The sequence below is a fragment of the Petromyzon marinus genome, chromosome 56 (genome assembly GCF_048934315.1).
Source record: "Petromyzon marinus isolate PM22_M1 ecotype Great Lakes invasive population chromosome 56, UKy_Petmar_22M1.pri1.0, whole genome shotgun sequence".
Taxonomy (NCBI): domain Eukaryota; kingdom Metazoa; phylum Chordata; class Hyperoartia; order Petromyzontiformes; family Petromyzontidae; genus Petromyzon; species Petromyzon marinus.
In genome coordinates this window covers 3,373,158-3,384,735 of record NC_133722.1, presented here as the reverse complement: position 1 = coordinate 3,384,735, position 11,578 = coordinate 3,373,158, and the positions used below count along the sequence as shown (strand labels likewise).

Here is an 11,578-nt window from a genome sequence, read left to right as displayed (position 1 = left end):
ACCTGAATACACTCACACCTCCGTATGTTGCCGATTGTGCAACATAAAACACTCGTGAATATTGTTATTCAGTAACCCTGGACAGAGGCTTAGAGTATATTCAGTAACCAATTCTACAGCGGCTTTAGGGACTGTTCAGTACCATGGACAGCTGCTGTACAGTCTGTTCAATTGTACAGCGGCTGTAGACCCTGTTCAGTACCATGGACAGCTGCTGTACAGTCTGTTCAATTGTACAGCGGCTGTAGGAACTGTTCAGTACCATGGACAGCTGCTGTACAGTCTGTTCAATTGTACAGCTGCTGTAGACTCTGTTCAGTGCCATGGACAGTTGCTGTACAGTCTGTTCAATTGTACAGCTGCTGTAGACTCTGTTCAGTACAATGGACAGCTGCTGTAGAGTTTGTTCAATTGTACAGCGGCTGTCGGGACTGTTCAATACCATGGACAGCTGCTGTAGACCCTGTTCAGTACCATGGACAGCTGCGGTAGAGTCTGTTCAATTATACAGCTGCTGTAGACTCTGTTCAGTACCATGGACAGCTGCTGTAGAGCCTGTTCAATTGTACAGCTGCTGTAGACTCTGTTAAGAACCACGGACAGCTGCTGTAGAGCCTGTTCAATTGTACAGCTGCTGTAGACTCTGTTCAGTACCATGGACAGCTGCTGTACAGTCTGTTCAATTGTACAGCGGCTGTCGGGACTGTTCAGTACCATGGACAGCTGCTGTAGACTCTGTTCAGTACCATGGACAGCTGCTGTAGAGCCTGTTCAGTCCCATGTACAACGACTGTCGGGATAGGAACGTCACGCTAGTGAACACCCTGCACGCACATCAACGCATATCAATGGGAACGGGTGCTCGCAAAGTTTCGCCGTGTATGTGTATGGGGTTGGGTGGGGGACCGGCGGGCGGGGGGGGGGGGCACGTGAGGCACGGTGCTGGGGGGAGGTTCTCTGTGCTTAACTACAGGAGGCGACACGTGCGTTTGTGTTTGTTATCTTACCATCATCATTGACCATCACCATCATTGATCGGCATCATTGATCATCATCATTAACAGCAATGATTCCGCAGCTGCATATTACATAGAGAGGGGTAGGGCACGCGCCCTGTGTGCTTATACAGAAGAAGATACAATATTGCGACTTGTACGGGCAGCATCATCACCATCACCATCGTCATCTAGAACGCGTGCCGTCGATTTCGCCGACAGCACGATAGCGTACGAGAGAGACAACGTGATATGTCTTGCTGTGGTTTAACAACAACAAAATCTATTGTGCACACACACGTTCCCGTACGACCAACATGCCCTCCTTTGTAACGTATCGTGATCGTCGTCGTAACAATGATTAATCTCGTCTCCGTTTTCATTATTTACAGATTGAGACGCTGGCTTGCTGTGCGTGCGTCGTGGGCGAGGTGAGGTTGGGTCGTGCAGGCGTGTCGCTGTGTGTGTGCATCTCCAAGGTGCACCTAGACTGGCACAAGCGCCGTGACGTCTCAGCCACTTAGTTACGAACGGCGGTTGTTGTTGTTGTTGCTGCTGCTATGTGTGATATCCCGAGTTCGAATCTCGCTCATCTGCCAACAGCAGTGACGATTATCTGTACCGGTCCTGTGCCTCCCCTAGGTCGACTCAGCCTCAAATGAGTACCTGGCGCGGTGTGTAGTAAACATCGACACTAGGGAGACGAAGGCGGCCGGACGGGGTGCTGGCCACCCACCCCACGCGATCACCTCGGAGTGAACCTAGCCTGGCACAAATGCTGTGGTGGCTGTTGTTGTTGTGTGTGCGTACCGAGTTCTCTGCGTGTGTGGATAGGTGCACGCTTCGAACCTGGCAACCAGAGTTCGATACCCCGCTCGCGACCACCCAATCAATGGGACAGCGAATATTCAAACACCGTTCGTGAGCTCTACGCCGAGGTCGGTTCGGCACCTTCGTGCGGTGCGTAACAAAAAAAATATACTGGCAGCTTGGGGGAGACAAAGGCGGCCGTGCCGATCATCATACGTGCTACTTACTCGCTCACAGCACTCGCCCCTGCAAGCCTGTTAACGACTGTACCGGGGGTGGAGGGAGTGAGAGGGCGCCGTTGCCTTTGCTAACGATCGCGCGCGTCTGGAAGTAGCGCCGCTTTAAAGGTCACCCCTGTAACACGAACGCCCGGGGGTTGGATGACTCCGCGATCCATCGGACATCGTCCCTGGTTAGATCACCGCCCGCGTCGCGCGAGTGGGGACTGCGGTGTCCTAAGCGCTCGGTGTCGCAGGGACCCCCCTCGCGAAAGGCGAATCTCGAGACTCAAGCCCTGGACGAGTGGCGGAATCGGCGTCGTCGTCGGCGTCATTATTATTATTATTTCCGTGAACAGCGGCAGCTTGTGCGCTGCGCTGTCTAACGGTGGTCAGAGGGATATCGGCGAGTGTGCGTTCGGGTGCGTGCGTGCACGTGTGTAGCCTTAATAGGTGCTCGCTAACAGCACTTGTCCCAAACAGTCTGTTGCAGGTCATACGGGGGATCTTTGTCTTTGTAGCCACATTTGCAAGGGTATCAAGTGGGTTGTTTCCTTAGTGTATTAGCATCAGCTTCATCACCACCACAATCATCACTATCATCACTATCATCAACACCATCATCAACACCATCATCATCACTATCATCAACACTATAATCATCACCATCAACACCATCATCAACCACCATCACCATCCCTCCAGTGTCAACATCATGAGCAGCACCAACCATGGCTGACGCTCGCCACAGCAACGGGGAATTTCCACCATCATCAGACCCCATTTGCTCGTTCGAGCAGAAGCCATTGCCCCGACTTCTGATTTGTGCTTAAATCGCCGATCGCCGGGACTTCATCAACAGCTGTTTGGGGCGCACGGCACACCGCGCCCGGCACACCGCGCCTGGCACACCGCCAACGGCACACCGTGCCCGGCACACCGCGTCCGGCACACCGCTTCCGGCACACCGCCCCCGGCACACCGCCCACGGCACACCGCGTCCGGCACACCGCTTCCGGCACACCGCCCCCGGCACACCGCCCATGGCACACCACGTCCGGCACACCGCTTCCGGCACACCGCCCCCGGCACACCGCCCACGGCACACCGCGTCCGGCACACCGCTTCCGGCACACCGTGCCCGGCACACCGCCCACGGCACACCGCGTCCGGCACACCGCTTCCGGCACACCGCTTCCGGCACACCGTGCCCGGCACACCGCGTCCAGCACACCGCCCACGGCACACCACGTCTGGCACACCGCTTCCGGCACACCGCCCCCGGCACACCGCCCACGGCACACCGCGTCCGGCACACCGCTTCCGGCACACCGCGGCCGGCACACCGCGGCCGGCACACCGTCCACTATTTGCCGCGGCTACCGCTAGCCATGTGCAACCGACTCCGGCCTAACCAGCGTGGATCCGGCACACCGCACCCACCGCACCCACCGCACCCACCGCACCCACCGCACCTGTTCCTCCAGTGACAAACCAAGCCCCCCCCCCCCCCCGCAGCCTCCCACCCCTCCCCCGCCAAACAGCGCCAACCCGGCCGCCGCTAGTAGGGCGCGAACACGAAGTGTCCGTGCGGGGTCCGCAGAGGCCCCGGCGCCGGTCTCAGCAGCGCCGGCAGGAACGCTGGGCCCCGGATGAAGGCCGGGGGGCCGGGCCGCAGCGTGAACGCCGCGTGGAGCGGCGAGGCCGCCGCCGCCGCCGCCGCCGCGGCCGCCACCGCCGCACCGGCCGCGGTCAGCGGAGGCCCCAGGAAGCCCGGCGGGGCGAGCGTCTTGAGCGGCTCCTTGGCGAAGGACATCTTGCCGTGGGCCATGCCGGAGGCGAGCGCCGAGGACGGGTGGAGCGGGGCCAGCAGGTAGCCTCCGTTGAGCGACGTCGCCAGCTCCTTGGGGAAGCTCAGCTTGGACGGCTGCGGCAAGACGGGAAGGGGGTGGGCGGCAAAGGGCACGGGCTGTACGGGGGACCTTTGTCTGTGTGTCTGCGTGGCATAGCAGGGGGGCACGGTTGGTGCGTCGGTCGGTCATCTTAGTCGGTCGACACGTGGCACCTGCTGGGTCTGTCCCGTGACCTCCTGCCGGCGGGCGTTCGGCACTTCACGCGGCCTTAACGTGCACCTCGCCTGGCACAAGCGCCGTGGTGACGTCACCGCCACTGCTGTGTGTGTCTAGGGAGACAAAGGCGGCCGGGCGTGGTTGCTGGCCACCCACCCCACTCGTGTGCCGTTCCGGCCTTCATAGGTGCTGCTCGCTAACAGCACTTGCTTGTTACAGGCTATACGGGATATTCTTGTGCGTGTGAGTCTCTGCGTGTGTGTGAGTCTGTGTGTGTGCGTGAGTCTGGTCCGGCAAAACAACCCCCTACCTCCTCGCGGTGCCGGACGGGCAACTCTGTCGTGGACAGTGCTGTGGGGGGAGATCCAATTTTGATTGGCTCCTCGCGTCATGGCATATGTGTCCACCACAGGGGCTAAACGGGGGCTCTGGACGGGTGCGAGGGGCTGGTAACCCCTCCACCTTCAATTAATTACCACGAAACCACGAGTTAAACTGAAATATGTAACAAATAAGCTTGTGCCGGAGGCCCCGGGGGGCCAGGCGTCTATGACGTCTCCTGGCCAAACCCCAATTGGCGGAGCCAGGAGATTGAATACCTACCCTCGGGGCTACTCCAGAAACAACAAAAAGCCACTACGGGTGGCCACGTGGAATGTTCGAACGCTCACTGCAGAGGAGAGGCTGCCACTCCTCTGTCGGGAGCTGGACCGGTACCGCCTGGATCTATGCGGCATTCAGGAGGTCCGGTGGACCGGCTCTGGTTCCTGCCACCATGAGGGGTGGACAGTCCTCTACTCGGGGCAGCAGACTGCCAAACAACAGGGTGTGGGTCTTCTTTTGAACAAAAGAATGAAGGGGGCGTGGGAGCGTGGCGGTGAGGTGTGGGAAGCTGTAAGCCCCAGGCTACTTTGGGCTCGCCTTCCCATCAACCGGAGGTGAGGAATGGTGGTCGTGGTTACTTATGCCCCCACCGAAGATGAACATCCGTGGAGGGATGCAGGCAAAGCCGATCAGTCAGACGCCTTCTATGACCTCCTGTCACAGGTGCTGGCTAAAGTGGCCCCTCGGGATAGAGTCATCATGTTGGGTGACTTCAATGCCCGAGTTGGTCATGTTACTGGCACCTGGTCTGGAGTGATTGGAGGGCATGGGCCAGATCAGCTCAATAACAACGGTAGGAGGCTGCTAGATTTTTGTGCAGCCCATGGGCTTGTAATTACCAACACGCTGTTCCGGCATCGGCGCATCCACACAACATCATGGATGCATGCCGGGTCCAAGTAAGAACATCTGCTGGACTAAATAGTGACGGACCAGCGAATGCGAGCCCATGTCCTTGACACCAGGACCTACCGTGGAGCTGATCTGCCCTCTGACCATCGACTAGTCATCTGTAAGATGCGCCTGCCATTCTTCCACTCCGGTGGTGGGTGTACACCCAGGACCCCATTCCAACATAAAGTGGCCTGGTCTCAGTAATCTGATGAAAGTTGCAAGCGAGAATTTCATCATCGCTTGCGGCTGGGATTGGCATCGTCCCCGACTCCTCCTGATGTCGAGGGTAAATGGGCGAGGTTTAGGACTGTGACTCATGCAGCTGCAATGGCTGCTTTGGGTATGCGGTCCAGACCTCCCCAGAGACCCTGGCTGACAGAGGAGGTGTTCAGGATGGTTGAGAAAAAGCGACAGGCCCACTGTCATCGGCTACAGAATCCCACGTCAGAGAATGAGGAGGCTTACTGCAGCCTTCGCTCGGAGGTTCGGAGAGCCGTGAGGCGCTGCAAGGATGGGTGGTGGTCGCGGGTTGCTGAGGAGATGGAGTCTGCCTCAGTGGCCCGTGATCACAAATCTCTATTTAACTCCATCAAAAAAGTAACCTGCAGCGCCACACCTATTACCATCATTAGGGGAAAAAACGGTGATCCAATCTCCGACCCCCAGGAACAGGTTCGCAGATTTGCTGAGCATTTCTGTGAGGTCCTGGGGGAGGGAAAATCCCACAGCCAGGAAAACATCGTGGCACAAGGTGAGGATGACCCTGCTGAGGCTGCGGTGCCTCAAATATTGGAAGAAGTCACCCCCTGTGAGTGGCTGGCTGAGGTGCCATCTGCTGAGGAAGTATTGAAGGCGATCCGGAGTCTGAGACCAGGAAAGGCAGCGGGCAGAGATGATCTCCCAAGCAAAATGCTGAGGGAGGGTGGCGTTTGTGCACAGACTGCCCTATATGACATCATAACAACGGTCTGGACCACTGGACGGGTTCCGCAGGATTGGAAGGATGCCCTGGTGGTCCCCCTTTTTAAGAAGGGGGACCGCACAGACTGTAACAACTACAGGGGCATCTCACTCCTCAGTGTGCCGGGAAAGGTCCTGGCAAGGATTATTCAGCATCGCCTTGCCAGGCACGCTGAGGAGAGGCTTGGGGAGACCCAATGCGGTTTCAGGAAAGGGCGGTCCTGCACAGATGCCATATTTTCCGTCCGTCTGCTACAGCAGAGGTGTAGGGAATTCCAACAAGACCTACATCTTTGCTTTATTGACCTGGTCAAGGCCTATGATACCATCAGTAGGCCTGGGCTCTGGGTCGTTCTTCGTGCTTTTGGAGTACCTGACCCTCTGCTCACGATCATTAAGGACCTTCATGATGGTGAGTGGGCCCGGGTAAAACTACGTGGCCGGGAGTCAGAGCCATTCCCTGTACACCTTGGGGTGCGACAGGGATGTCCTCTGGCTCCCACATTATTTAACATCTATTTTGACCACGTAGTTCGTGAAGCCTTCAATAGCTGTACCGGGGGAATCTCCATATGGTACAGATATAATGGGAGGCTAATCGATGCCCGGGTGCGGTCAAGGGATGGCTCCCTATTGCTCAACCACGTTATGTATGCTGATGATTTGGTAATAGCTGCTCAGTCAGAGGAGGAGTTGGAGACGCTGCTGCTGAGACTGGAGCGTGCCACTAAGAGGTGGGGCCTTACCATCAGCCCCACCAAAACTAAGCACCTGCCTGGGTATTTTGTACCATCGGACACTCCACCCCCACAACTCCCAATCGGTGATAGGGCAGTTGTGGAGAGAGTGGAGAGTTTCCCATACCTGGGCAGTGTGCTTATGACTGGCTCCAGTTTAACAGCAGAGGTCTCACTCCGAATCAGTCGAGCGGCAATATCTTTTCATCGGTTGCGTAACGCTGTGTGGAAGCTACCTGGTCTGTCGCTCCGCACTAAGCTTCAGGTCTTCTCGGCCACGGTCATTCCCTCCCTTCTCTACGCTTGCGAAACGTGGACCCCCCTAATGGAACATCTTCGCCGGTTAGAAACATTTAGGCTGGCCTGCCTACGATCCCTCCTGGGTTTAACCAGACTGGATTGTGTGAGGAGCTCACAAATCCTTGAAAGATCTGGGCAAGGTCCCATCGGTGAGCTCCTCCGGCGGGCAAGGCTGCGATGGCTGGGTCATGTAGCCCGCATGCCCAGCCACCGCATGCCGAAACAGCTTTTGTTCGGCCGGATTGAGGGGGCTAAACGGGCACGGCACGGGCTAGAGAAGAGATGGAGTGATGTGGTACAGGAGGACGTGGAGCTGAGTGGACTTGCCGATGACTGGTACCAGCGGTGTCAAGATCGGCCTCTGTGGAGGAGGCCCGTGAAGGACGCTACTGGGCAGTTGGAGGTAGTCGCCCTCTAACAACAACGGAGGGCGGAGGAACGACGCTCACAACAACGAGCGGAGCGCCGGGTGGCTAAAGCACAGCAGGTTGACACAGTAGGGGGCACAGGTGGTGCATCAGCCAGTCATCTCAGTCAGTCGACCCGTGGCACCTGGGTCTGCCCCGTGACCTCTTGCCAGCGGGCGTTCGACACTTCCCGTGGCCTCAAGGTGCACATGGCCTGGCACAAGCGTCGTGGTGACGTCACCGCCACTTAGTGGTGAGTGGCGGTTGTTGTTGTTGTGTGTGAGTCTGTGTGTGTGTGAGATTGTGTGTGCGTGATTGTGTGTGTGTGAGTCTGTGTGTGTGTGAGATTGTGTGTGTGTGAGTCTGTGTGTGTGTGAGTCTGTGTGTGAGTCTGTGTGTGTGTGAGTCTGTGTGTGTGTGAGTCTGTGCGTGTGTGAGTCTGTGTGTGTGTGTGAGTCTGTGTGTGTGTGTGTGTCTGTGTGTGTGAGTCTGTGTGTGTGTGAGATTGTGTGTGTGTGTGAGTCTGTGTGTGTGTGAGTTTGTTTGTGTGAGTCTGTGTGTGTGTGAGTCTGTGTGTGAGATTGTGTGTGTGTGTGAGTCTGTGTGTGTGTGAGACTGTGTGTGTGTGAGTCTGTGTGTGTGTGAGTCTGTGTGTGTGTGAGACTGTGTGTGTGTGAGTCTGTGTGTGTGTGTGAGTCTGTGTGTGTGTGTGTGAGTCTGTGTGTGTGTGAGTCTGTGTGTGTGAGTCTGTGTGTGTGTAAGATTGTGTGTGTGAGCTTGTGTGTGTGTGAGTCTGTGTGTGAGTCTGTGTGTGAGTCTGTGTGTGTGTGAGTCTGTGCGTGTGTGAGTCTGTGTGTGTGTGAGTCTGTGTGTGTGTGAGTCTGTGTGTGTGTGTGTGAGTCTGTGTGTGTGTGAGTCTGTGTGTGTGTGTGTGTGTGAGTCTGTGTGTGTGTGTGAGTCTGTGTGTGTGTGAGACTGTGTGTGTGTGAGTCTGTGTGTGTGTGAGTCTGTGTGTGTGTGTGAGTCTGTGTGTGTGTGAGACTGTATGTGTGTGAGTCTGTGTGTGTGTGAGTCTGTGTGTGTGAGTCTGTGTGTGTGTAAGATTGTGTGTGTGTGAGATTGTGTGTGTGAGTCTGTGTGTGAGTCTGTGTGTGTGTGAGTCTGTGTGTGTGTGAGTCTGTGTGTGTGTGAGTCTGTGTGTGTGTGTGAGTCTGTGTGTGTGTGAGTCTGTGTGTGTGTGAGTCTGTGTGTGTGTGAGATTGTGTGTGTGTGTGTGAGATTGTGTGTGAGTCTGTGTGTGTGTGTGAGTCTGTGTGTGTGTGAGATTGTGTGTGTGAGTCTGTGTGTGTGTGTGAGTCTGTGTGTGTGTGAGTCTGTGTGTGTGTGTGAGACTGTGCGTGTTGCACTCACCCTAGGGTGCTGGCTGTGTGTGGGTTTGCGAGCTGCCCGGCTGTAGGGGCCCAGCTTCTGCTTGGGCGGTTTCCCCGCCAGTTTGTCCTTGTGCCTGCGACTCGTCACGTGCTGCGCATACCGATCGTCACAGTCACAAAACACAGGCAAAGGACCCCCCCCCCCCCGTGTAGCCTCAACAGACTGTTGGGGCAAGTGCTGTTAGCGAGCACCTACGAAGGCCGGCAAGGCACGCGAGAGGGTGGGTGGCCAACACCACGCCCGGCCGCCTTTGTCTCCCCAGTGGCGATGTTTGCACATCGCACCAAGTACTCATTTTAAGGTTGAGTCGACGCAGGGGAGGCCCAGGACCGGTTCAGATAATCGTCGTGAGCGGGAATCGAACTCGGGTCGCCGGGTTCGTAGCGCGGCGTCGCGCTGACCGCTACACCATCCCCCCCCCCCACCCTCCCGTCCACGCAGACCCCCTCACTCACTCGCACCCTGAGCCACCTACGACCCCTGTGTCACCTGCGTGACCCAATGACCCCACCCCGGGGCTGCCTTCTGACCCAACCCCCCCTCCCCTCCACTCCCCCTACCCCCCCCCTCCGCGTCTCCTGCGTGACCCAATGACCCCCCGTGGCTGCACTTTGATCCAGTGCTCCCCCTCCTGTGTGACCCAATGACTCCCCAGGGCTACCCTCTGACCCAGCCAAACCCCTCCCGCTTCTCCTGCGTGACCCAATGAACCCCTCCCCCCGGGGCTGCCCTCTGACCCCCCCCCCACCTGCTTGAGCTGGGACTCGGAGTTGACGACGACGTCGCAGAGCTCGCAGCGGAAGGCGCGGGTCAGCTGGACCACGCCCCCCCCCGGCTCCGCCCCCGGCTCCGCCCCCGCGCCACGCCCCACGCCGCCCCGCCCCCCCGCGGGCCGCATGCACGCGCGGATCGTGCCCCCCCCACTCTGCACCTCCATCATCACCTTGTGCTTGGCACCTTTGGAGGCGGGGGGGGGGGAGGGGATCAGGGCGGGGGTGGGTGGATAAGGGGGGGGGAATATTAATTAGGGGGGTGGGCCTCATGTGGAGTGACGTCACGCGGGGGCGGGGCTCATGTGGAGTGACGTCACGCGCGGGACACACACAGATTCGTGGCTAGTAATATAAATACGATCTTCATTTATGACATTGATGAGCGCGTTGATTTTGAGTTCAACCTGGATACTCGCCATCAATCAGCAGTATCAGCAGCATCATCATAAATAAGTATTATTCATCATCAGTAATCGCCATCATTATCATTATCAATCAGCGGTATCATCATCAAAAATAATTATTAATCATCATCGATAATCGCCATCATTATCATCATCATCAATCAGCGGTATCATAAAAAAGAATGATTAATCGATAATCGCCATCATCATCAATCAGCAGTATTATCACCGTCAGCATTATCATCATAAAAATACTGATTAATCATCATTGATTCAGCAACAATCAAAGCCACCTCCACCGATCCCCAATTACACCCCACAGCTCCACCCCCCTCCCCCTCCGAGCAGCGCTAATCGATATTCCATTTCGCTCACGCGGCGCGTGCACGTGGAGCTATTCATTCCGCAGGGCCCAGGCCAACCACCACCACCAACAACAACCAACCGCCACCCACCACCACCAACCAGCCTCGCCTCCCTCACTGCGTGGAACCAACCCCCCCTCCCCCATAGCCCCTCCCCTCAAATCCCCATACTTCCTCCTCCCCATCCATCCCCCAAATCCCCCCCCCGCTCTCCCCCTCACTCCCCGCTCTCCCCCCCCGACTCTCCTCACCCCCCACACCCCCCTTGGCAATTAGTGTGATTAATTATCCCTCGCAGAGCACGCGGGCTGGAAGCCGCCGAGTTGAACTTCTCCGGCCTCTTCCTCCGCTTTCTCCCTTGTACACGGTGCCCAGGAGATGTTAACTACCTCACCTGGTATGCAGGAGGTCTGTGTATCTCTCTCCCATCATCACGGTGGCTAGGAGATGTTAACTACCTCACCTGGTATGCAGGAGGTCTGTGTATCTCTCTCTCATCATCACGGTGGCTAGGAGATGTTAACTACCTCACCTGGTATGCAGGAGGTCTGTGTATCTCTCTCTCATCATCACGGTGGCTAGGAGATGTTAACTACCTCACCTGGTATGCAGGAGGTCTGTGTATCTCTCTGTCATCATCACGGTGCCCAGGAGATGTTAACTACCTCACCTGGTATGCAGGAGGTCTGTGTATCTCTCTCTCATCATCACGGTGCCCAGGAGATGTTAACTACCTCACCTGGTATGCAGGAGGTCTGTGTATCTCTCTCTCATCATCACGGTGCCCAGGAGATGTTAACTACCTCACCTGGTATGCAGGAGGTCTGTGTA

The 11,578-nt window shown here is 56.9% G+C and overlaps 1 protein-coding gene across 2 annotated transcripts in view; it reads right to left on the bottom strand.

The window, feature by feature from the left end:
• Nucleotides 1-3,552: 3,552 nt before the first annotated feature.
• Nucleotides 3,553-11,578, bottom strand: part of LOC116954691 (zinc finger protein 385D-like) — a 180,799-nt gene continuing 172,773 nt past the window's right edge. For both annotated transcript variants that reach the window (XM_032975389.2, XM_076052464.1), the window contains 3 exons: nt 9,954-10,162; nt 9,185-9,295; nt 3,553-3,950 (listed from right to left, as the gene is read on the bottom strand). In XM_032975389.2, coding sequence (XP_032831280.2) covers nt 3,585-3,950; nt 9,185-9,295; nt 9,954-10,162 — 686 coding nt within the window. In that variant the 3' untranslated portion in view covers nt 3,553-3,584. The remainder of the gene's footprint in view (nt 3,951-9,184; nt 9,296-9,953; nt 10,163-11,578) is intronic.